At 48.3% G+C, this 12330-nt stretch overlaps 1 protein-coding gene across 1 annotated transcript in view; it reads left to right on the top strand.

The window, feature by feature from the left end:
- Prkcb (protein kinase C beta) overlaps nt 1–12330 on the top strand; it is a 306315-nt gene that overhangs the window by 237195 nt on the left and 56790 nt on the right. The window contains 1 exon segment of the mRNA XM_047533405.1: nt 10599–10772. Within this exon segment, the coding sequence (XP_047389361.1) occupies nt 10599–10772 (174 nt within the window).

Genomic DNA, 12330 nt, shown 5'->3' with positions numbered 1-12330 from the left:
CTCCCAAGGCTGATCAGATTGTGGAGAAACAGGCTTGCTTTGTGCAGCCTAATTGTCCAAATGAATGACAGACCCTTAAGGGTTTCATTTCATTGTCTTTTGGTAAAAGGCATCAATTGCTGGCTTGTTTGTCTAGAAAACAGTCAAATTAAATCTGCCTTTATTTTAACCATGTTGCTTTGTCAAATATGACTCAAAGAAATTGGACTAAGCCTTGCATGTCACCAAGGTTTATTCTATTTTATTTATTTTTTAGGCATTTCCTTCCCTCCCTTCTTTCCTTCCTTCCCTGCCTCCCTCCCTTCTTTCTTGCTTTCTTTCTCTCCCCTTTCATTTTTCTTTTGTAGTGAGAACATTTAAGATCTCCCTTAGCAGATTTCAACTACACAAGAGGACATTAGTAACTGTATTTACCATGCCCTACATTGAATCTCTAGTACTTATTTATCTTACAATTGAAAGTTAGTATCTGCCCCCCCCCCCCCGCAGCTGCCCCCCCCCAGAGTCTTTGGCAACTACCTTTCTACTTTGTTTTCCTAAGTTCAACTGTTTTAGATTCTGCATAGAAGTGAGATCCTGCAGCACTTGTCTTCCTGTGTCTAGCTTATTTCACTTATAGCATGAGGTCCTCCAAGTTCACCAAGGTTTATTTTTAGCCCCAAAGAACACTTCAATAACTAGAATAGATAAATATCAACTCTATTAATGTTGATAATTAGAGCTGATTGATACAGCCCAGAGTGTCGAAAAAGTTGTTCTTGTGCATTTCTTATTACGAGCCCATTAGACGTTTCTTTTTTAGTCTTTTTATTAATGCATTGATAGATGCTTTTATGAATGTGTGATTTTGACATAGTCATGATGACGTCACTGTCAGACATGCATGGAATGTAATTTGCTCTGTTTCAGTCCTGGTTACTTCCTCTTTCCCTCCTGTCTTTCCTCCCTCCTCCCCTTCCTCTGGTCTCTCCCTCTTGTATTTATTTATTGTTTTTTGAATTGGCACTCTATAGATATGCATAAAGGTGGAATTCACTGTGCTATGTTCATATAGGTACACAGCATCCATTCCCTCCTCCCTTCTCCTCTGTCCCCTCCTCTACTCCCCTGGAAGCTAGAACAAGTTAAGGAAAAAAAAAAAATCAAAAACAGGGATTTGGAGGAATCCCATGAAAATAAACTTTTCTTAGGAGACATGACCTGTCTTTGTTGAAAACACAGGGCAGTGCTCAGGCTTAGATCTCCCCGCTCCCCCTCCTTCGTTTCCAGCAGTGGGGTGAGTCATCTCGTCCAGAGGTGTAGTGACATTTGCTTAACAATAGCGAGTCTGCAGGAGCCTGGGGTGACCAGGCTAAATCTCCTTTCACACTTCCCTGACTTGCTCTGCTCCTGGGCAAAAACTCAATGTGATTAAATCTATGGTGTGACATGGCTTCATTTTAAAAGGTTCACATCTGAATGCGACCTGCTGCCCTGACCTCGGAAGACCAGCGGATCCCTCACACAGACCTGCCTTCATCCCGTGGAGAGAGATGTTCAAACCCGGAAGGCCTCGCGTCATAAATCTTGGAATGACCAAGTCACGGCCTCTGAGCTGATCCGAATGGCATGGTGGAGATCCGCACTCTCCTTTTCATCTAGTGAAATGCAAGATTATTTCCAAGAAACGATTCGGTCCCGTGCAGATCTCTACGATTCACTCCCAAGGAGCATCGTTTTCCCCATTATATCACTTTTCAATTTTTCCTGAAGTATGTCTTCAATAAGCAAAATCGGTTCAGTTGCTTTCTGCAAAACAAGCTATTAGAAGCCTGAAATCATTTCTAGACTGTGAACTCCCCCCACTTGCTGCTAGAGGCAAAGGGATCTACGAGTCCCCTGAAGGAAACGGATGTGGCCATCAGCAGATGTAAAATCTGAATATATGTGTGTATGGACATAGGTACTTAGAAAATTTAATTCCAAGTTTGAACCATAGAAATAGGCTTGGTGGAACCAGGGCCTTCGAGAAGACCTAGGATGTGGTAGGAAATAGTCTCAGGAGTTAAGGTGCAGTCACCCACAACCATGGAGAACAACACCGTGTGTCGAGTTCTTACTGGACACGAGGCTCTGAACTTGACTTTGACTGTGGAATCATCATCATGGTCCTAGAGTTGATAGGCTCTTGTCTGTATTTCACCCATGCGTCAGAGCTCCTGGTAGGAACAGCTTCCCCTCTTACTCCAGGTCTCTGGTTATCAAGGGCGAGGTTGCTTAAGCAACCTTCATCCGGGACCCAGTCAGTCTGAAGGAGGGCTTTGGCCAATCTGCATGTGAGCCAAGAGGAGTCTGGGGGTATCTGAAAATCAAGTCTTATGGTTCTTCTTCTCTTCCCCTGGCCGTTTAAGAAATTGGTAGATCTGCTGATTCCACAGTCAAGTCCTGTCTGCTACTGAGCCTGCATATCCCCGTGGGAGGATCCTCCTAGAATCCGTTGGAGTCTCATGCCCAGTGCACCTCGAAGTATAAACTTTGACCTTGCCATTCATTCTGGATCAGTATGAGGGCCTCCTAGAATGTGGATTTTCCAGAAATATTGATATGTTTCTCCAATTCCCAGTCTGCCTGTCTTTTTCTCATATGTGGAGAATGTGGGCAAGGATCCCTTATATCCATGGAAGGATCTAGAACATACTTCTTATTCTTCTCCATAAGTGTTGCGTAATAATTATGCCTCTATAATAATCGTGTCTTGCTGCTTGCCCGGCACTGAGTTTTACCTGTGTTATTTCACATCGTCTTCCTTGAGCAAAACACTATCGCCAGGCGGGGTGGGGCATGCTTGTAATCCCAGCAGCTCCGGAGGCTGAGGCAGGAGGATCACAAGTTCAAAACCAGCCTTAAGACCTTAAGACCCTAAGCAAGTCAGTGAGATCTTACTGCAATTTTTTTTTTTTTTTTAAATTTAAAAAAGGGACTGGGGAATGTGGCTTCAAGGTCAAGCACTCCTGGATTCAACTTCTGGTAGCTCCCCTGTCCCTGCCCAAAAAAGGAAACTATCCTTGTACCTTTTTATTGAATAAAGAAACTAAGACACAAAGAAGTTGAGTAACTTGCCCAAGAAGACAGAACAAAGCACACGATCGTGTGAGGATTTGAACTCGTGATTCCAGCACCTGAACTTGTAACCTAGATATCAACTTCCAGAGCGTCGGACTCTGTTCGGTGCCTTAACCCCACTCTTACATGGAAGGTCCGATCCCTACCATGTGGTAAAGATGAGGATGCTGAAGTTGACCCTCATGCTGGAACCAGGCTGCACCCACCTTTCTCTAAAACATCCTGCTCTGGGGTGGGCGAGTGCCCTTGGGAGAACAGGTGGACAGCCTTGGGCCTGGTTCCAGCTCCTGGTGACACGGCATCCTCATGGCCTCCGGCCAACTCACCTCCCCACCCTACCCAGTGTGATCTGGGCCTGGCACAGGAAGGACCCAGATATTTAGAAGATGCTGATTTAATTGGTCTGGAGTGTGGCCCAAGCATCAGCTTCCCACAGCTCCACAGGGAATTCTGATGTGCAGCCAGGCGCAACAGCATGGAGGGGCAGCGAGCGGGGAGGGCCAGGCTGCCTTTGCTTTAAAACTCAGCGCCCAGCTGGTCTGCAGGAACCTCTGCAGGTCTTCAGTGGATTGCTGGTGAAACCCAGGCAGGAGACCACCCGAGGGCAATGGGGTCCTCGCAGAGGTGGGATTCTAAAATAGGAGGAGGATGCCCCAGGTGGTACCCCATGACTGCCCCCAGCGTGTCCACAGCCGCTCCCTAGTGTGCTGGCATGAGAGAGGAGGGGGAGGGGGTCTCAGTGTCCCCCAAGGCCGATGCGAGAGGCACGTGAGTTTGAACTTGACTGTCTATCACTCACATTGACCTCTGCTTCCACCACCTGACCCTTTTCCCAAGTGAGTGTTTGGGGACCCCAGTTGCCCCCAGACTCTATTTTAGAGAAGCCATATGTATTCATCCAGCTACAGTCTTTTCCCCAACTCTGCTGGGGAGTGAGCTTGCAGACTTGGAGGTCTGTCCTCCATCCCCGCTCCTCCTTCTCAGATGCTATTTGACGCTGTCGCAGGAATGTTCTTAAGAATGCCCCCCAGTGCCAGGCTGCATGTGCAAAGGTCCTCGCAAGACGGGGCTTTCAGACCTCAGTTCTGGGAGAGCTTGTTGCTCTCCTTGGGAAAGAAAGAAAAATCTTTCTTACAGAAAATACGAATCTCATTATGTTTTGTGTATCTCTCCAGGAAGGAGAGAGAGAGAGAGAGAGGAAATGGTGTGTTTATGAGTATAATCAGTCTGTGGGAATGGGAGGTGCTGGGAATTGAACCCGAGGGGCACTCTACCACTGAGCTACCTCCCCAGCCCTTTTTATTTTTTACTTTGAGACAGAGTCTTGCTGAGTTGCTGAGGCTGGCCTTGCAGTTACGATCCTCCTGCCTCAGCCTCCCGAGTCACTGGGATTATAGGCATATGCCACCGCACCTGGCTGTGTATGATTTTTCTTCACCATCTCTGTTCAGGTTTAATTTACATGCCATAAAGTTCGTTTACGTATTTTACATAATCTTGAATGCTATCTCAGGTTCTCTGTGAAGCATGGGTTGGCTATAAGTGTATGTCAACTAGACAATGATGAGACTTCAGTAACTGAAGCTCTTGAGTGACCTACGTCTTGGGGATATCCGGCTCCTTCCCCACTCAGACCTTCTCGATTGTTTATTTAATGGACATGCTAAGGGTACTCTGTGCTGGGTACCAGACGGGGCTGTGGGGTGTATGACAGAGGGCACTTCAGACCCAGTATCTGCCCTCATGGAACTTCCAGTTTAGTAAGAAAGAAAAATGAAGAAATCAGTATCAGTTTGGTGCTAGGTCTTGTGTCACTAAGGAAAATAACGTAGGGAAAGAGAGAGCGGCAAGGGGACCCATGTGTGGAGAAGGCAGGCGGGGGCCACACTGAGCCCCAGACCTGCCTGAGGTCAAGGGGCGAAGGGTTCAGTGATGTGGACAGAGAGACCTCCCGGCAGGGAACACTGAGGGCCGGGACCCTGGGATTTTGTCCTAAGTGCAGTCGGAAGACAGGGAAGATTCTGTGGAGGTGGAGTGACATGAACTTATTTGAGTTTTTTAAAAAATTCGTTCTTTTTAGTTATACATGACAGTAGACTGTATTTTGACATATTTATGCAAACACAGCATACACCTTATTCTAATTAGGATCCCAGTCTTGTGGTTGTACATGATGTGGAGATTCACTGTGGTGTATTTATATGCAAACACAAGAAAGTGAATTCAGATTCATTCCCCTGTCTTTCCTATTCACATTGTTCCTTCTTTCCCTTCATTCCCCTTTGTCTAATCCACTGAACTTCTATTCCACCCCCACTTGTTCTGTGTTAGCATCCACATATCGTAGAGAATATTTGACCTTTGATTTTGGGGAATTGGCTTATTTCACTTAGCATGGTGGTCTCCAGATCCATCCATTTACCGGCAAATATCATAGTCATTCTTTTATATGGCTGAGTAATATTCCATTGTGAATTTATACCACATTTCTTTTATCCATTCATCTGTTGAAGGGCACCTAGGTTTGGTTCCAGAGCTTAGCTATCGTGAATTGAGCTGCTATAAACATTGATGTGGCTGTGTCATTGTAGTGTGCTGATTTTAAGACCTTTGGGTATAAACTGACGAGTGGGATAACTGGGTCAAATGGTGGTTCCATTCCAAGTTTTCTGAGGAATCTTCATACTGCTTTCCAGAGTGGTTGACCAGTTTGCAGTCCTATCAGTGATTTATGAGTGTGCCTTTTTCCCCACTTCCTGGCCACCTCTTATTGTTGCTTGTATTCTTGATTGTTGCCATTCTGACTGGAGTGAGATGAAGTCGTTTTGATTTGCATTTCTCTAACTGCTAGAGATGTTGAGCATTTTTTTATATATGTGTTCACCATTCATATTTCTTCTGTGATGTGTCTGTTCAGTTCCTTAGCCCATTTGTTGATTGGGTTATTCGTTTTTTTGGTGTTAAACTTTTTGAGATTTTTTTATATCCTGGAGATTAATGCTCTGTCTGAGGTGCAGGTGGTAAAGATTTTATCCCATTCTGTGGGTTCTCTCTTCATGCTTTTGATTGTTTCTTTTGCTATGAAGAAGCTTTTTAGTTGGATACCATCCCATTTACTGATTTTCGATTACATTGGAGGAAAGATAGCCCCTTCAGCAAAAGGTGGTGGGAAAACTAGAAAACCACAGGTAGCAGAGTGAAATTAAACCCCTATTTCTCACCCTGCACAAAACTCATGTCAAAGTGGACCACGGACCTAGGCCTTAGACCAGTGACCCTGTGCTACTGGAAGAAAACGTAAACCCAAATCTTCATCACATTGGCTTAGGAACGACCTTCCTCAACAAGACTCCTAAAGTGGGAGAAGTAAAATCATGTGAGTTTTTAAAGCAGCGTCTGGGTGTGTGCGGAGTAGAACTGTCCTGAAGGCTGAGAGCAGGAAGAGAGGCAGCAGAGCAGTTAGAGGCAGCTGCAGGAAACCAGGCTGAGGATCCTGGTGGCTTTGATCAGCAAGGAGTTTGGATTGGGCTTGTATATATTTTGAATATAGAGCTGATCAAACTTAATGCATTAGCAGAGACGGATAAGAGAGGCATCGAGAGTAACTCAGCAAGGCTTGGGCTTTGGCAAGTGTCTGTGGGTGTTGGGGGACAGTGGGGAGCAGAGCCTTTGCCCCTCACGGTCTTCGCCGTCTCCCTTCAGTGAGCAAATGGACACATAGTTCCCTTGGGACAAAACTCCTTAGCTGGTTGAAAACTGGACACTCAGGCCTTGTTCAAGGGTCACCTCTTGCTCCTTCTCTGGAAGGATGATATTGAGGATAATCACTATGGGGGGTAGAATGTGCTCCCCCAAAAAATGTATTTTCAAGTCCTAGCCTTGGACATCTATGAATGTGACCTTACTTGGACAAAAGGTCTTTGCAGATGTGATTAAGATGAGGTCATATTGGATTAGAGTGGGCCCTACTCCAATGGCCAGTGTTCTTACAAGAAGAGGGACACTTGGACATAGACACAGAGGAGAACGCCATGTGAAGACAGAGGCAGAAATTGAAGTGATGCATCTTTAGGCCAAGGAATGCCAAGGATCGCTGGCAGCCGTCGGAAGCCGGGACGCATGGAACCGTCTCCCTCAGCGTCTTCAGAAGGATCCAGCCTTCCCTGCCAGCACCTTGATTTTGGACTTGTGATCCTCAGAACTCTGAGAGGATAAATTTCTGTTGCGCAAAGCCACCTAGTCTCTGGTTTCCTGTCACGACCACCCTAGGACCTGCGCCCAACCCCCACAGCGTGAGGTGTCAGTCATTTACCAAGCTGTGTGAAGGTGTGCCACAAAGCTCCCTGGGCATCACCCAATGCTAAGTATTGTTGCCATCCCCGTTTTACAGATGAGGAAACCGAGGCTCAGAAAAGTGAAGGGAATTTCCCTCGGTTCAACAGCTATCATGTGGAAGAACTTGGACGCACATCTAACTCTCAAACCCGCTCAAGTCCATGACCTGACTGCTGTAGGACACTCCCCACCAGGTTCAGGGACAAAGATTCCGGGCACACTTCACCATGGAGATTCGCCAGCAAAGTTCATCACAACAAACTTTCCAGCCAGGAATCCCTGGGCTCCTTTCCTCTGTTTTATTTGCTGTCACTTGAGTTCTGGAATTTATCCTATCTCTCCCAGAAGACTCGTGGGTAACAGATGTGGCTGGGAATTTGATAAGAACATCACTTCAACACATCCTTTCAAATCTGTTTGGAATCCTCGCCCTGGAGATGGAGAGACAGCTGAGCAAACAGCCCACGCCCTCCATGTTGGTATTAAAGTTTCTGGAAGCTCTAGAAACCCTGTGAGACAATTAATAAAAGATGATTTCCACTTAAAGGTACATTTTAAGATGAGGTCATCACCTTGGTGTTGCTATGGCTATTTTTTGCTATTTTTCTCTCCCATGGAAACATGAATTAAGTGCCTAGCATGTGCCAAGCATAGGATTAGATTTTTTTTTTTTTTAATGCTAAGGAAAGAATAGTTTAAGTGGTAGGAGAAAAAAAATGTAAAAAGAAGCGCACAGTAATGATTGACGCCTGGAAAAAGCCTGCACTAAAATAATCACCATAGATACCAAGCACTCCTGATGCCCAGGGGAGGGAGTGGTTGATTTGGTCTAAGTGGATCATCAAGGTTATGGAAGGAGATGACATCTGAGCTGAATCTCAAATTTTCTCGAGTGTGGAAGGATGTTGCCGGCAGTGGGAATAGAATGTTCAAAGAAAAAGCAAGACCGAGACGTGGACGAGGAACTGTTTGGCGTGGGGGAGCCACGGAGGACCTCGGGCATTCAGGTTGCGTGGTGTGGTCTGCCTGCATGTTTAAGTCAGCTCACGTAGGTTCATCTCCCTGAGCCTCCGTTTGTTCACCTGGAAAATGGGCATAATTGAAACAGAGGCGGGAAGTCCGCAGGGGGGATTTCTCAGCCCTTCTGTCCCGTCTTTCTTCCATCGGAAGGCTGAGATGGTCTGTCATGACTGTGTCCACACTCAGGGTCCCCAGGACCCCTCTCCTCTGAGCCTGGTGGAGGAGCGGGGCAGCCACCTACGTTCAGGGTGGTCGGATGGTCACCTCCCGGGTAGTGGTGGGTCACGGAGGACGTCCGCCGGAGGACAGCTCAGCCCCAATCCGTTCCCCGCACCAAGGCCCTCCAGGGTCCTTTCAGCCCCATCTCCTGTCCCTCCACTCATTTGCATTCCGGCCGAGTACCCTCCTGCCTCCTCCCCGCACATGTGACAGCTTTGCCTTCCTGGGTATCGGAGAGCAGAAAATCCTCCATCTGCAGCTGCTTCTTTGCATCTCAGGACAGTGGCTTCCTTCTGTTGTTGTTCCTGCTTTGGTGAGGAACAGGAAAACAGCCCCGGGGTGCCGGGAAGAGGAAGGAGGGAGATGGGAAGTAAACTGGAAACACACATCCTGGCACCGTGATCCCTGCCAGGTCCCCGGAGCTGGTGGGTCTGACCTGAGGATTGAATAAAAGCCCAACGGGCAACACCCACTCAGGTGGGCGGATTTCATGTTTTCTTGTACTGCTGAGAAAAATCCTATTGCTGTGAAAGTGTGTGTCAGGAGCCCTCTTCTCCAAGTGCCCTAAGTCTCCGTATCTGCATTGCCCGTGCTGCCAGGAGGGAAGACGGGTATTCGGTATAAGCCAGGAGCTCTGCCTTGAAGTTTCAGTGGACGGATGCAGGAGTCAGCAGCTCCTGGACACGTGTGACCTTCACCATCAGGACAAGAGCTGAGCAGGGGGGCGGGTGTGCAGGGGTGCCTGCCTCTGTCCCCTAATTTCCTTCTGTGTGTCACCGTCTCTGGCCCCAGGGTTTCTGTTGCATCCTCTGGTCCTCCAGCTCAGGCATGAGCATTTTATTTCCTTAACCCCCCAAACTCCTTGAGGTCTCTTTTGGAACTCAGGAAATATGGTCAGAGAACCCCGAGTTCAAATCCTGGCCCTGAGCTTAGCTGACGTGTGGTGTGGTTGGTTACTTACTCAGCTGTGCCTCAGATGCCTGTAAAATGAGATTCCTTCATACCGGCTCTTGATTCCCAGAGTCTTAAGCAAAGCAGATGATAAATGACAAGTGAAACCCAGTAGTTGTCTGGTATACTGATAAAGGCTCAAAGACCTGGCGCTGATTAATACGGCACGCAAAATATTTGACATGGTGCTTATTGGAAATACTTCCATCAGATTGTTCCTTCCTCCAGGAAACCCTCTCGGAAGCTCCCAGAGCAGGTTACATCCCTCTGAAACACGGTCCTGTCCTGTGCTTCCAAAGTAGCTTCTGGAGAATGGTGACTGCTGCTCATTGTCTCCCCGGCATGGTCAGACCCAGTGACAATAATGATGTGTCTATGAGCCGCTTCAGGCAACTGGCCCTCCTTGTGACCACGGCTCACCGAGGAAGCCCCAAGACCACAGGAAAGGCTGTTAAAATCTTACACTGATCATCCTATAATTAATTGTCCAAAGCGTTTCTTCCTATGTGGGGTTCAGGGTCAGAGGACATGGTGGCTTATTTCTTGCTTCATCCCCAGCGCTTAGCAGGCTCTTAAAGAATGTTACGTAATTGAATGAATAAGGGGACAGCTTTCCCAAACTCAGTTTTATCAGGCATTCGCTCATTCTCTCATTGATAAACATTTATTGAACATCTACTCTGTGCCAGGTACTGTTGTGGGCTCTTGGGTTGCACCAATGAACAAAGCGGGCAACAGCCTTTATGGGGCTGTGACTCTGGTCGTGTTGGGGGAATCCACACCTGTTCACGGCTCCTGGAACCTTCCCGATTGATTTGGTTCAGTCATTCAAAGCCCGAGGTTGGTGGAAAGTGTCCGCCCCATCTCAGTCCACAGAGAGCACCGGCGTAAAGCTGGGGTGGACCTGAATGGACGCCAGCTGCCCGTGGGGGTCCCCTTCTCACCGCCCTGATGTGCTTGCTCTCCCCCAGGTCATGCTCTCGGAGCGGAAGGGCACAGACGAGCTCTATGCCGTGAAGATCCTCAAGAAGGACGTGGTGATCCAAGATGACGACGTGGAGTGCACCATGGTGGAGAAGCGGGTGCTGGCCCTGCCCGGGAAGCCGCCCTTCCTGACCCAGCTCCACTCCTGCTTCCAGACCATGGTAACCCGTCCCTCCGCCCTGGGCAGCCACCTCAGGACTCCCCCAGATCCCTCCGGGGCGCCCACCCCAGCGCCACAGCTGGGCCCTTCCCATTCCAGACGCGTGGAGATGCAGGTCAGGGAAGCCGGCTGTGGGTTCCGGCGCTTGTCACGGAGAAGCACTCTCCCCAGAGCCAGACGCTGTCCTAACTCAGACAAAGGAACGCAGGCAGTTGGTTTTATAACCAACAGAGCAGGGCCTTTCCCTAACCACAAGGGGTGACTTGGGGACAAGTGACTAGGTCCACAGATGCCTCTAGATGTTACAGTCGGCCCTCCAGGCCCTTTGGATAAACCCACGGGGCATCTCCGAGGGTTGTCTGGGGCCTCACAGAGGCTCCTTGAGAGGCACTTGCCTGAGAGCACAAACCAGAGAGGACAACTGAGGCTGGACACCGTGTCCTTGGCATGGGCCACTGAGCTCAGAGCTGTGGCTGCCGAGACACGCCTAGGAGGCGATCGCACAGCACCCGCGTGGCCTGCCATTTCAACTCTGCCTGCGGGAGCCAGAGAGCCTTTTAAGCAATCCCCACCCCTCTGGCTTCCCATTAGACTGTGGTCCCAGGACCCAGAAAGAAGAGAGCAGAACCAAAACACAAAGAACCCCAAAGCTCATTCGTACAGCCGTGGCTTCTCAAGGCCGGCGACCCAGCGGCCTAGAGATGCTTCGAGGGAGTCCTCAGGGTCAATTCCAATTCTCTCCTATTCTCCACCCCTGCTGACTTCAGAGCCCACGTGCCCGGTGCAATGGGGTGCTTTTGCGACTATGTCTAATTTGATGTGTCTTTTAAGTCTCTCGTCTAGGGGTTCCCCCAATCCCTTCTATTCTCTTCTTTTGTCTGCTGAAGGTCCGGGGTGCTTCAGTGGCAGCATCTCATGATCCAGTTCTGCTGGCTGCAGTCTTGAAACACTTTGGCAGGCTTGGTCTGTCCACGGTGTTGCCTGCAAATAGGCAGCTGGGGCTCATAACTTGACCAGGCTCGGCTTCAGTCCCTTTGGCAAGACCAGAGATGGTGGATGTGTTCTTTCATCCAAAGGCACCTAATGCCCGGTTGTCTCTTAGTGATGTTGGCAGCGGTACCCAGAGCCGTTAATTCACTGGGGGTTGCAAGATGGCGAAACCCTCATTCTATCATTTCTTTTTCATTTACTAATTGGAAGGCTTTTTATAAAGAGAGGCTTCCCCTCGCTGGTTCCCTGGAGGTCCTGTTCACACAGGAAAGACTAATGCTTGATCCTTTCCCTTTGTTTAACAGCTTTCAAGATAATGAACTGGTTCACTATTGTGCTCAAAGGGGGAACTAAAGTTTGCTTTTAAAATAATTTTTTTGAGCAAAAGAGGAGAGTCATGGAAAGAAAAACCTTAAGTAAATGTCTTGGCAAATACCAAGGGAGAAAGAGGTCTGTGTTGCTAGTCCAAAACTCTAGCTTCACCTTGGGGGATTAAGGCCTGAAGGTGTCCAGGTGCCAATAAGCAGGACTTCAGCCGCTAGGATCCAAGCCTCTGGATTCTCTCCCTG

The sequence above is a fragment of the Sciurus carolinensis genome, chromosome 18 (genome assembly GCF_902686445.1).
Source record: "Sciurus carolinensis chromosome 18, mSciCar1.2, whole genome shotgun sequence".
NCBI lineage: Eukaryota > Metazoa > Chordata > Mammalia > Rodentia > Sciuridae > Sciurus > Sciurus carolinensis.
Note: the sequence above shows the minus strand (reverse complement) of the source record. Positions and strands in the feature narration are given on the sequence as shown.